The sequence below is a fragment of the Anolis sagrei genome, chromosome 4 (assembly GCF_037176765.1).
Source record: "Anolis sagrei isolate rAnoSag1 chromosome 4, rAnoSag1.mat, whole genome shotgun sequence".
Taxonomy (NCBI): Eukaryota; Metazoa; Chordata; class Lepidosauria; order Squamata; family Dactyloidae; genus Anolis; species Anolis sagrei.
This window is the reverse complement of record NC_090024.1, coordinates 131313620-131327654: the sequence shown is the minus strand read 5'-3', so window position 1 is coordinate 131327654 and position 14035 is coordinate 131313620. Positions and strand designations below refer to the sequence as shown.

The 14035-nt window shown below is 44.2% G+C and overlaps 1 protein-coding gene across 3 annotated transcripts in view; it reads left to right on the top strand.

Moving 5' to 3' along the window:
* Nucleotides 1-1459: 1459 nt before the first annotated feature.
* LOC132774322 (carboxyl-terminal PDZ ligand of neuronal nitric oxide synthase protein-like) overlaps nucleotides 1460-14035 on the top strand; it is an 81162-nt gene continuing 68586 nt past the window's right edge. For all 3 annotated transcript variants that reach the window (XM_060774336.2, XM_060774335.2, XM_060774338.2), the window contains exon 1: nucleotides 1460-1661. In XM_060774336.2, the coding sequence (XP_060630319.2) occupies nucleotides 1539-1661 (123 nt within the window). In that variant the 5' untranslated portion in view covers nucleotides 1460-1538. The remainder of the gene's footprint in view (nucleotides 1662-14035) is intronic.

Here is a 14035-nt window from a genome sequence, read left to right as displayed (position 1 = left end):
GAGGATTAAGAAGAAGAGGAGGAATAAGAAGAGGAAGAAGAGGAGGATTAAGAAGAAGAGGAGGAAGAAGAAGAGCAAGACGAGGAGGAGAAGGAAGAAGAGGAGGAGGAAGACGAAGAAGAGGAGTAGGAGTATGAAGAAGAGGAAGAAGAGGAGAAGGAGGAAGTAGAAGAGGAAGAGGAGGAAGAAGAAGAGGAAGAAGAGGAGAAGGAGGAAGTAGAAGAGGAAGAGGAGGAAGAAGAAGAGCAAGAGGAGGAGGAAGAAGAAGAGGGAGAGGAGGAGGAAGAAGAAGAGGAAGAGGAGGAAGAAGAAGAAGAGGAGGAGGAAGAGGAAAAAGAAGAAGAGGAGGAGGAAGAAGACGAAGAGGAGTAAGAAGAGGAAGAAGAAGAGTACAAAGAAGAAGAGGAAGAAGAGGAGAAGGAGGAAGTAGAAGAGGAAGAGGAGGAAGAAGAGGAGGAAGAAGAGGAAGAGGAAGAAGAAGAAGAGGAGGAGGAGGAAGAAGAAGAGGAAGAAGAGGAGGAAGAAGAAGAGGAGGAAGAAGAAGAGGGAGAGGAGGAGGAAGAAGAAGAGGAAGAGCAGGAAGAAGAAGAGGAGGAGGAGGAGGAAAAAGAAGGAGGAGGAAGAAGAGGAGGAAGAAGAAGAGGAAGAAGAAGAGGAAGAAGAAGAGGAAGAAGAAGAGGAAGAAGAGTACAAAGAAGAGGAAGAAGAGGAGGAGGAGGAGGAGGAGAAGGAGGAAGTAGAAGAGGAAGAGGAGGAGGAGGAGGAAGAAGAAGAGGAGGAGGAAGAAGAAAAGGAAGAAGAGGAGGAGGAGGAGGAGGAAGAAGAGGAAGAAGAATAGAAGGAAGAAGAAAAGAAGAAGAGGAGGAGGAGGAGTAGGAAGAAGAGGAAGAGGAAGAAGAGGAGGAGGAGGAGGAGGAAGAGAGGGAAGAGGAGGAGGAAGCAGCAGCTATGTTTCTGGGTTTGTCCCTGGCTTCCTCTAAGGCTGAAAGTGTGTGACTTGCCCAACGTCACCGAGTGGGTTTGGATGACCAAGGAGGGGGAATTTGAAACCTAGGCTGGATCTCTTCTCCTTCTCTTTTGCCTTGAAACTTCTTTACATAGATCACTGTTTCCCAACCTTCATACAGTGACCTCCAACCATAAAATGACTTGAGTTTCTACTTCGTGTTCTATTCTACACTATCCAGATTATCTGCCAGTCCCAGATGGGTGTCGACAAGGAGGGGAAGCCCTTGCCCCTAAGTGCAGCCCTCCCGGGTCCTGCCACTGGGTCCTTCCACAAAGAAACCCCCGAGCAGTGGGGGCGACCCTCTTGTTCCAGTCCCTGGAAGGGAAGCTTTGCCTCAGGCTCAGGAATCTCGCGGGAAGGAAGGGAGGGAGAGAGGGAGGGAGGGGGGTGAGAGTCCGGCGGGTGGCCAAGCGGGCTCCTCCTTCTCCTCCCTCCGGCCCCTCCTTCCTCCTCCTCCTCCTCCCTCTGCTTCTTCTTCTGCTCGGGCTGCCCTTCGCGCTGGCTGTCCTGCTGGGCTCTCCGAGGCGCCATGCCGGTGGGCGCCTCTCCCTCGGTCCGATCCCGCTACAGCCTGGTGGAGGACCGCCACGACCCGCGCCTCCCGCCCCACAACGACGACGCCTTCCAGCACGGCATCGCCTTCGAGGCCAAGGTGAGGCGGCGCCCCAGACAGGCGCTCCCCCTCCCCGTGCCCCTCGCCGCCATCAGGACCTTCGCGCCCCGACCCAACAACCCCTTGGAGGTCCCCTTTGGCGCTTCCAGAGTGGTTTGGGCCATTGGCTGGGCGGGAGAGCCTGTGCCAGGCCACAACTTGGGTTGGCAGTGCAGCCTAGTAGTGGCTGATCGCTTCTCTGAATAGACCTACAAGTCTTTCAGGAGACAGGCATGAGCAAGTGTTTTGGACTCCAACTCCCAGAAATCCCAGCCAGGTTACCGGCTGTTAGGAATTGTGGGAGATGAAGTCCAAAACACCTGGAGAGCCCAAGTTTGCCCATGCCTACCATGGGATCCTGGGGCTGCATCTGTTCAGGGCACTGGCCGGAATAGGTCCATATTATTATTATTTCTCCTGCCAGGCGTTGCTGTGGCCCAGTCTGTTGATCTGGAAAATAAAGTAATGAGAAAGTGTTGGTTTCTAATATATGTAATGTCTTTCTGCTTCTGGGTCAACACTATTTCTTGCTGTGTCTTTGTCAGTGTTGATGTGGAGAGTGTTTGGTTTGCCTACTCTAGAACATGCAACATATAATCGTCTTTCTTTAGGGGTCCCTTTGAAATCTATGATACTATATCTCTCTCTGTGTGTGTGTGAATCATATATATCTATGGCTTGATGACTCTTTGTCAGCAGGGTTTTGATTGGGTTTCCTTGCCCAGGATGGACTGGATGGCCTTAAGTATGTTCTGTTGGCCATGGTAGGTGAACTACGACTCCCAAACTTAAGGTCAGTGCCCACCAACCCCTTCTAGTGTTTTTTGTTGGTCATGGGAATCCTGTGTGCCATGTTTGATTCTATTCCATCATTGGTGGAGCTCAGAATGCTCTTTGATTGTAGGTGAACTATACATCCCAGTAAATACAATTCTAAAATGTCAAGGTCTATTTCCCTCAAACTCCATCTGTATTCATATTTGGGCATGTGGAATATTTGTGCCAAGTTTGGTCCAGATCCATCATTGTTTAAGTCCACAGTGCTCTCAGGACGTAGGTGAACTACAACTCCCAAACTCAAGGTCAGTGCCACCAACCCTTTCTAGTGTTTTCTGTTGGTCATGGGAATCCTGTGTGCCACGTTTGATTCTATTCCATCATTGGTGGAGATCTTTGATTGTAGGTGAACTATAAATCCCAGTAAATATAAATCCCAAATGCCAAGGCCTATTTCCCCCAAACTCCATCTGTGTTCATGTTTGGGCATATGGAATATTTGTGCCAAGTTTGGTCCAGATCCATCATTGTTTAAGTCCACAGTGCTCTCAGGATGTAGGTGAACTAAACTCCCAAACCCAAGGTCAGTGCCCACCAACCCCTTCTAGTGTTTTCTGTTGGTCATGCGTGCCACGTTTGATTGTATTCCATCATTGGTGGAGTTCAGAATGCTCTTTGATTGTAGGTGGACTATAAATCCCAGTATATACAACTCCCAAATGCCAAGGGCTATTTTCCCTCAAACCCCATCTGTGCTCATATGTGGGCATATGGAATAATTGTGCCAAGTTTGGTCCAGATCCATCATTGTTTGAGTCCATAGCACTCTCTGGATGTAGGTGAACTACAACTCCCAAACTCCATCTGTGTTCATATTTGGGCACATGGAATATTTGTGCCAAGTTTGGTCCAGATCCATCCTTGTTTGAGTCCACAGTGCTCTCAGGTTGTAGGTGAACTACAACTCCCAAACTCAAGGTCAGTGCCCACCAACCCCTTCTAGTGTTTTCTGTTGGTCATGGGAATCCTGCGTGCCACGTTTGATTCCATTTAATCATTGGTGGGGTTCAGAATGCTCTTTGATTGTAAGCGAACTATAAATCCCAGCAACTACAACTCCCAAATGACAAAATCAATTTTTTTTTAGTGATGGTCACTCATTGGCCTGATAGGTGTCTTGTGTCCAAATTTGGTGTCAATTTGTCCAGTGGTTTTTGAGTTATGTTAACCCCACAAACGAACATTACATTTTTATTCATATAGATTTTTTATTTATTTTCCATATTTTTGGCACCGAGAGTCTGTTCCTGTCATAGTCTTCCTTTCCTCTGCCCGTTTTGCATGGATATTGGAGCTCATACGTAATGCCAAGGGACCAGGAGGACAATCCTTCTCTCTGACAGTTGTTGTTCAGCACAGGTGCAAGTCTCTACGAATTGCTGCCCTACTGAGCCCCCTGTGCTAGTTGTAGGCAGTTAGGAAACTGCATGAGCTATGTTTCAATCATGTCCTTTAAAAAAAGCATTGAGTACTTAGTAATGCAATCAAGGAAGGTCTAAGGGCCTTCAGGAAACTACCTTGCGTTGAACAGCATAAGGAAGTTCCTTATTGGAGTTAACTGTTCATTAGCATAGGCAATCCAATTTCCTCCCACAACAAGGAGTACAATAGTGCAGCCACACTGGTTAAGATCTGATCCTGAGAAGCTGTAACATTATCGAACATGATTTTGGTTCCTGGGCTTTAAATGTCATTTCCTAATTGGTTCTGTCATTTAAAAAACGTGGAAAATGTTAATTAAACTGCAAAAACTTTGCTTTTGTGGGACATCCTCCAGCACATTTCATCTATATAAATAAAAATGTAATGTTCGTTTGTGGGATTAACAGAACTCAAAAACCACTGAATGAATTGACACCAAATTTTGGACACAAGACACCTAACAACCCAATGTATGTCCTTTGCTCAAAAAATTGATTTTGTTATTTGGGAGTTGTAGTTACTGGGATTTATAGTTCACCTACAATCAAAGAGCATTCTGAACCCCACCAACGATGGAATTGAACCAAACTTGGCACACAGTTCTCCCATGACCAACAGAAAATACTGGAAGGGTTTGGTGGGCAGTGTCCTTTGGTTTTGGAGTTGTAGTTCACCTACATCCAGAGATAACTGTGGACTCAAACAATGATGGATCTGGACCAAACTCTACAAGAATACTCAATATGGTGGAGTTTGGGGAAAATAGAATTTTGACATTTGGGAATTGCAGTTGCTGGGATTTGTAGTTCACCTACAATCACAGAGCATTCTGAACACCACCAACGATAAAATTGGGCCAAACCTCCCACACAGAACCCCCCTGTGGGCCACAGCAGTGCGTGGCAAGGGACAGCTAGTAGAATCATAGAATTATAGAGTTGGAAGAGATTTCATGGGCCATCCAGTCCAACCCCCTGACAAGAAGCAGGAAAATTGCATTCAAAGCACCCCTGACAGATGGCCTCCAGCCTCTGTTTAAAAGCATCCAAAGAAAAAGCCTCTACCACACTCCAGGGCAGAGAGTTCCACTGCTGAACAGCTCTCACAGTCAGGAAGTTCTTCCTAATGTTCAGATGGAATCTTCTTTCTTGTAGTTTGAAGCCATTGCTCCGTGTCCTAGTCTCCAGGGCAGCAGAAAACAAGCTTGTTCCCTCCACCCTATGACTTCCTCTCACATATTTATACATGGCTATCATGTCTCCTCAGGCTAAACATGCCCAGCTCTTTAAGCCACTCCTCATAGGGCTTGTTCTCCAGACCCTTGATCTTTTTTTCGCCCTCATCTGGACACATTCCAGCTTGTCAATATCTTTCTTCAGTTGTGGTTCCCAGAATTGGGCACAATATTCCAGGTGTGGTCTAACCAAGGCATAATAGAGGAGTAGCATGACTTCCCATTTTGCAATATTTTTTCAATGAATATCTTAACCAATTCAACAGAGTTTGTGGCAGCCACAAAAACAAAGTTTCTGGGGTAGAACAACTACTATGTATAATGTCAAAATATAATGTCAAAAGAGCATATAGTATGCTATTTAACAAAATCCCGAGTATATAGCTCAATTCAGTGGCCCAAAACAAAATCAAAAGGAGCAACCGCTCTCAAATGTAACAGTTCCAGGTCTAAACAAGGGTACCACTGTATATAGGCTTCAGGGATACATACAATGAGATAAATCATACACAAAGTAAGCATAGAGTCATGAGGCTATATGTATACTGAAGTCAATAATGAAGATGGAGCACCACTCTCAAAAATCTTCATGGGATAAATCCAAATTAAGTCCAGTGAAAATGGAGCACTGCTTCTCAAAATAAGTCTCTGTAGGAAAAGTCCGAATGGCATTCAACAGGGGTGCCCGGGTATTTTTGTACCCTGTTTCGGGGAAAGCAGTCCCCTTCCTCAGGAGTTGATAAATTCAGCAACTCTAGACTCTTATATCATGCCAGGTAGCTAATACAAAAAGTGACTCTGCTAGAAGTAAATTCACACTGTAAATTCTAGCAGAGTCACTTTTTGTATTAGCTACCTGGCATGATATAAGAGTCTAGAGTTGCTGAATTTATCAACTCCTGAGGAAGGGGACTGCTTTCCCCGAAACAGGGTACAAAAATACCCGGGCACCCCTGTTGAATGCCATTCGGACTTTTCCTACAGAGACTTATTTTGAGAAGCAGTGCTCCATTTTCACTGGACTTAATTTGGATTTATCCCATGAAGATTTTTGAGAGTGGTGCTCCATCTTCATTATTGACTTCAGTATACATATAGCCTCATGACTCTATGCTTACTTTGTGTATGATTTATCTCATTGTATGTATCCCTGAAGCCTATATACAGTGGTACCCTTGTTTAGACCTGGAACTGTTACATTTGAGAGCGGTTGCTCCTTTTGATTTTGTTTTGGGCCACTGAATTGAGCTATATACTCGGGATTTTGTTAAATAGCATACTATATGCTCTTTTGACATTATATTTTGACATTATACATAGACTGTTTTGTGTTTGTCCTGATACCCTACAAGTACTCTGGGATATTGTATAGTAGAACAACTACTTTCAAAGTAAGTAATGCACAATTAATCAGGAAATAACACTTTTAAACCAGGAACAGAACTTTTTTTAAAAAAAATTACATTATGTAATATAACCCTCCAAGCGCAGGTGCTCTTCAGCTGCTGTCTTTACTCCCAGAGTACAGGTGTGCACTCCTTTGTGTAAACAAACACAGCAAGCTGGATCAGGGCTTGGCTGTTCAGAATCTGCAGGGAAGGAACAGCTCTGTACTTTCAGGGAATCCGTGGGTCAGTGCCACCTATTCTCATTCCTCAATAAACCAAACATTCAAGCGACGGCTTCGTGATCGGTATAGGATGTGTTTGTAGAAAGGAGAGTGGGCACCTTTGGTTCCTCAATTGTTAGACCAGGGGTCCCCAACTAGGGTCTTATTTCAACGTGACAATGTCCTTTTCACACAATTTTGCCCAGAACTGGGTACAGTATTCCAGATGAGATCTCTGACCAATGCAAATCTCCCCTACTTCCTTCTGTTTAGACCAGAGGTTCCCGAAGTAAGGCCTGCGGGCCAGATACGCCCTCCAAGATCTTTCCGTCCCTGCCCTAAACATTAGACTTGGGGCCCTTCCACCCAACCCTATATCCCAGAATAGCAAGGCAGGAAATCCCACGTTATCTGAGTGTGGACTCAGATCATCCAGTTCAAAGCAGATATTGTGGGATTTCCTGCCTTGATATTCTGGGATATAGGCCTGTGTGGAAGGGCCCTTAGAGTCGCCCTAATTCTGAACCCAGTTGAATTTTATTTATTGTGTCAGGAGCAAGCCAAACAGTTGTATTGCATTTTTAAACAAACAAACAAACAAAACACAAAGTTAACAAGCTTGGTAGTTGATTAAATGTCCTTTGACCTATATCTGGCCACTTGGAGTGCCTCTGGTGTTACTATGAGAAGGTCCTCCATGGTGCATGTACCAGGGCTCAGGTTGCATCGCAGCAGATGGTCTGTAGTTTGCTCTTCTCCACACTCACTTGTCGTGGATTCCACTTTGTAGCCCCATTTCTGAAGGTTGGCTCTGCATCTCGTGGTGCCAGAGCGCAGTCTGTTTAGCGCCTTCCAAGTCGCCCAGTTTTCTGTGTGCCCAGGGGGAGTCTCTCATTTGGTATCAGCCATTGATTGAGGTTCTGGGTTTGAGCCTGCCACTTTTGGACTCTCGCTTGCTGGGGTGTTCCAGCAAGTGTCTCTGTAGTTCTTAGAAAACTATTTCTTGATTTAAGTCATTGACGTGCTGGCTGATACCCAAACAGGGGATGAGCTGGAGGTGTTACTGCCTTGGTCCTTTCAATATTGGCTGCTACTTCCCGGCGGATGTCAGGTGGTGCAATACCGACTAAACAGTGTAGTTTCTCCAGTGAGCTTTGAGATGGTTAAACAGAAGCTCTCCAAAGCTCCAGGTGCTCTTACTGCCTATTACAGGGGAAACCAGCTGATCCCTAATCCATCTAACAACAAAACGTCTCACTATGCAAGGAGTGACCATCACTCAAAAAATTATGATTTTGTCATTTGGGAGCTGTAGTTGCTGGGATTTATAGTTCTGAGCATTCTGAACTCCACCAACAATGGAATTGAACCAAACTTGGTACACAGGACTCCCATGACCAACAGAAAATACTGAAAGGGTTTGGTGGGTTTTGGAATTGAGTTTTGGAATTGTAGTTCACCTCCATCCAGAGAACACTGTGATCTCAAACAATGATGGATCTGGACCAAACTTGAGAGGAATAGTCAATATGCCCAAATGTGAACACACATGGAATTTGGGGGGAAATAGGCCTTGACATTTAGGAGTTGTCGTTGCTATGATGTATCGTTCACCTACAATAAAAGAGCATTCCAAATCCCACCAATGATGGAATTGGGCCAGACATCCCACACGGAACCCCCATGACCAACAGAAAACACTGTGTTTTCTGGTGGTCTTGGGTGACACTCCCCTGGTGACCCCCCCCCCCCCAAGCTCTTGACTTTCCAGGTTCAGAAATGCTGCCTTAAGGCCATCCAGTCCAACTCCCTTCACCAGGGCAAGAAAACATAATCAAAGCCCTCCTGACAAAGAGCCATTCAGCCATTCACACACACACATATATGTATATGACAGATGCAGTATCCTAGATTTGAAAGGGACCCCTAAATAAGAACAATTATATGGTGCATGTTCCAGAGTAGGCAAACCAGACAATCTCCACATCAACACTGGCAAAGAAACAGCAAGAAATAGTTTACCCACAAGCATCAAGACATTACATATATTACAAACCAACACTTTCTCATTACTTTATTTTCCAGATCACCAGACTGGGCCACAGCAACGCGCCTAGTCTAGTATAAAATACCACAATATATATAATATCATAATACTCCTATTGCATTCTTCTTTGTCCCACGAATTCATAGGGTCCTCTTTGCCTGTCATTTCCACATGGCTTTGTTTTGGGTATTCCTCAAAATTTTTTTCATGGTTTTGAAAATCTGATGCAACTGTTGGTATTGCAGCTGGTGCATCACACCGCCTATCAAAGCATTGTCCCATTAGTTGGTTATCCAGCCGGTACCACAAGGAGGTGGGGTCAGAGTTTTACCAGCCAATACTCCTATTACTTTAGCTCAATTTATTAGATTTATAGTTCCCAAAGGCTTTCACGGCCAGAATCACTGGGGGGTTGAGTGGTTTCCGGGATGTATGGATGTGTTTTAGTAGCATTTTCTTCTGACATTTCATCTGCATTTCACCTTGCTCCCGGTGGCGCAATGGGTTAGACCAGGGGTCCTCAAACTTTTTAAACAGAGGTCCAGGTCACAGTCCCTCAAACTGTTGGAGGGCCGGATTATAAGTTGAAAAAAATATGAATTCCTATGCACACTGCACATATCTTATTTGTAGTGAAAAAGACACATACAAACAATGCAATAATTAAAATGAAGAACAATTTTAACAAATATAAACTTATTAGTATCTCAATGGGAAGTGTGGGCCTACTTTGGCTGATGAGATAGGATTGTTGTTGTTGTTGTGTGCTTTCAAGTAGTTTCAAACTTAGGTTGGCCCTGAGCGAGGGCCGGGTAAATGACCTTGGAGGGCCGCATCCACCCCCCAGGCTGTAGTTTGAGGACCCCTGGGTTAAATCCTTGTGTTGGCAGGACTGTTGATTGAAAGGTTGGCGGTCCAAATCTAGCGAGTGGGGTAAGCTCTTTCTGTCAGCTTTAGCTTTTCATGCGGGTGTCCCCTGGGCATCGTCCTTGCAGACAGACGTCCAATTCTTTCATACCAGAAGTGACATGTAGTTTCTCAAGTCACTCATGACACACACACACACAAACCCTGCATCTGTATCTGCAGCCATACAGCCCAGAAACCACACAACACCCTAGATTTATAGTTCTTTTTCATTCTGAGATTTTTTTCCCCCTTTTGAAGTAATACTGTATTGTGTGTATCATCAGCCATTTCTTCATCTTCACCATCTTTTCCTAGTTTTGATTCCTACGGATTAGGGATGGAGATTCTAACATTTCCCAGCTCTGACTGTTTCTGAATTGTGGAGTGCCAAAGCTCTGAGGTCACACATTTGAATCAACCACTTCTGGTTGTGCAAAAGCCTGTTGGTTTTGTTTTCATAATAACCAGGATGGGTAATTTTAAGGCAGCAGGAAGCTTACAAATAGCTGGGTTGTTGTAAATTTTTCGGGCTTTATTGCTGTGTTCCAGAAGCATTCTCTCCTGATGTTTCGCCTGCATCTATGGCGGGCATCCTCAGAGGTTGTGAGGAAGCAAATAGCTGTTTCCTAATTGCCTGTTGGAAATAAAAATTGCTTCTATGTGGCCAGGTAGTTTTGCAAAAATTGGACGTTGTTTCTTCTGTATATAAATAACTAATAGTTTTATTATCCAGGCGGAGGCCACAAGAAGGCGCTAGAGGGAGAAGGATAGTCTATTGTAAGGTGTGGGGGGGGGGAGTTGAAGGAGGAAAACCATTTTCTCCATTTTCTCTGGTTATTCCCACCACCACCACCACCACCTTCCCATATCATAAATGAGGGTTGTTTCCACGACGGGGACATGGGTGACGGAAATAACAGGAAAACAAGGGGAAATTGTTTTCCTCCTTTGACCCACTCTCCAGGGTAAAATGGACTACCCTTCTCTCTCTAGCACCCCCTAGTGGCCTTCACCCAAATAATAGAACAGTACCAAAATGACTTAATGCAGGCACATATGGTTATTTAACTTTTAGAAGTTAGTCGGCCCAACTAGCATTGGGCATTTATTTGATAAGTCGATACAATGGTTACTAGTTCTGTGTAACTGTAATAGCCTTATTGGAACAACAAGGATTATATCCTCCCCTTTCCAATCTATATAAATAAAAATGTAATGTTCGTTTGTGGCATTAACATAATTCAAAAACCACTGGATGAATTGACACCAAATTTGGACACAATACACCTGTCAGGCCAAGGAGTGGCCATCACTCATAAAAACACTGAAAAACACATTAGAAGGGACTTAAAAAGCCACCTAATAAAAAAATACATTACAACACATGCGCAAAACCATATATATACACGCAAACACACATAGAAATCGCCGCAGAGCAAAGCAAAGGCAAAACCACTTCTGAACAATTTTTGCCAAGAAAATGCTATGAAAGGTTCATTTTAGGGCCACCATAAGTCTGAATCAGAGGTGCTGTGGTGGTGCAGCGGGTTAAACTGCTAAGCTGCAGAACTTGCTGATCAGAAGGTCGGTGGTTTGAATCCGCAGGACGGGGTAAGCTCCTTGTTTTAGCCCCAGCTTCTGCCAACCTAGCAGTTTAAAAACATGCAGATATGAGTAGATCAATAGGTATAACTTTGGCAGGAAGGTAACGGTACTCCATACTGTCATGCCGGCCAAATAACTTTGGAGGCATCTATGGACAACTCCGGCTCTTTGGCTTAAAAATGGAGATGAACACCACTCCCAGAGTTGGACACAACTAGACTTCATGTCAAGGGCTTCCCCTTTCCCTTTATCTTTAATCCTGAATAATCTGGAAAGCACACTAGTTTCATGGTGGCAATTGTGACACAGAAAATTATTCAACACTATACTGGATAATTTATTTGAGAAGTATGAATTCAATCTTTTGGGCAGCAAATGTTCTCCAAGAATATCATGGCAGACCTTTTCAAAAGTCTTTCTGAAATCAAGTCATACATACCGCAGCATGTCCTTGATATACCAAGGTTTTAACTTTATGAGAAAAGTTGGGTTAAGATTCATCATCAGTGCGGTTCACAGTGCTCTCTGGATATGGGGTGAACTGCAACTCCCATCATCCAAGGTCAATCTCTCCCAGACCCCACTAGTATTTATAGTTGGTTATGGGGGTGGATGTCTTTGTGCCATGTTTGGTCCAGATTTGTCATCAGTGAGAGTTACAGTGCTCTCTGGAAGTGAGAGCTGTCTGGGAAATTGCCCACAAACATAGGTGCACATACAGACACACACACTTTTATTATATAGATAGATATTGATAATATTGGCTCCCAATCTTTTACGAAGTTGTTCACTGATTTCCCTTTAATCAGTGTTGGCAATAAATCCATCTCAGCCAATTAAAGGATTCTTACAGTCTAGTCCTGTTTTGTTGAGAGATCAGTATTTTTCTATTTTTGAACAAAAGCTATCTTGATGCTAAAATTATGTGATGTTACACACTATAGTGCAACCTTTTAATTTGAGCATTTTCAAGTTACAGTAGGAATTATTCTGAATTCAGGTAGATTGATTCTCATTCTAAAGGTATCTTGATTCCATATCTGAATCATTTATTTATTGTATTTACTGTATGTATATCCCACCTTCTCACCTCGAAAGGGGCTCAGAGCGGCCTTACAATCAGCAACAATTCGATGCCATATCAACAGCTTTCATGGCTGAAATCACTGGGTTGTTGTAGGCTTTTTTGTGCTATATGGCCATGTTCTAGAGGCATTCTCTCCTGACGTTTCACCTGCATCTATGGCAAGCATCCACAGAGGTTGTGAGGTCTTCTCCCCCCCCCCCCCCTTCCCCTCATTCATAAGAGTCTGTGTAAATATTTGCACTGCAGCCTGGAGGGGTTCAGTCCCTCCAGGCCGCAGTGCAAATATTTACACAACCTCTGAGGATGTTGTGAGGACCTCACAATCTCTGTGGATGCTTGCCATAGATGCAGGCGAAACATCAGGAGAGAATGCCTCTAGAACATGGCCATATAGCCCGAAAAAAAACTACAACAACCCATGTTTTTACTTTCTTTCTGAAGGTCAGGAGGGAGTGGGCTGACCTGATTTCGCAGGGGAGGAAGTTCCATAGGTGAGGGGCCACCACTGAGAAGACCCTGTCTCTCATCCCCACCAATCGCACTGTGAAGGAGGTGGGACTGAGAGCAGGTTCTCCCCGGATGATCTTAGCCTCTGAGATGGTTCATAGAGGGAAATACGTTCAGACAGGTAAACTGGGCCAGAACTGTTTAGCTCTTTATAGGCTAAAGCCAGCACTTTGAATAGTGCTCAGTAGCAGATGGGTAGCCAGTGGAGCTGACGTAACAGGGGAGTTGTATACTCCTTGTATGCTGCTCCCGTGAGAAATCTGGCTGCCACCTGTTGGCCTACTTGAAGCTTCCGAACAGTCTTTGAAGGCAACCCCACATAGAGCCCATCACAGTAGTCTATTCAGGATGTAACAAGTGTGTGGACCACCGTGGCCAAGTCTGGCTTCTCAAGGTACAGGTTCGACTGGTGCACAAATTTTAATTGTGCAAAAGCTCCTCTGGCCACCACCGAAACCACTACTTTTTCATCCATTTTGTAGTCCCACCACAGAATTGGTAGAATTTAAAAGCATTCCATTTACATAGTTTGAAACAACTCAGTCACTATATTCCTGATGACTTATTTCTCCTAAGGATTCTGAGAGCCTTGGGTAGGCCTCAAATAATGAATCTTCTGCGAATGAAGGACTTTTGAATACACTGTGGTTAATGACAACCAAGAAGTTAACACTTAAGATTGCTTACAAAAGGTTTACTTGAACTCAAAACATACATGCCCATGGCATAAAACAGATAACTGCCAGTGGAGAGAGTAAGACAGAAAGCAGCTGGAAATAGCTCCCTCTCATTTTAGTAAGTTTTTCAAGGACTCAGTATTCAGATTCACAAAGATTTGTCAACGTAAGTCCTGAAGAGCTGTGATCATTTAACTTGCTAGACTGATATGTGTGTGTCTTGAAGTCACCTATCAAGAGTTCGCTATCATCTTGCTTCATTGTGAGGGAGAAGTAGTGTTTCAACAGTTGCATCAAAAATTTCAAGTACACATGGTCACAGAATGATTTAGGTGCATCTGTTTAAACATTGCTCATTCTGGTAAAAAAAGTATTAAATACTAGCCGTCCCCTGCCACATGTTGCTGTGGCCCAGTCTGTGTTTTGTGTGTGTGTATATG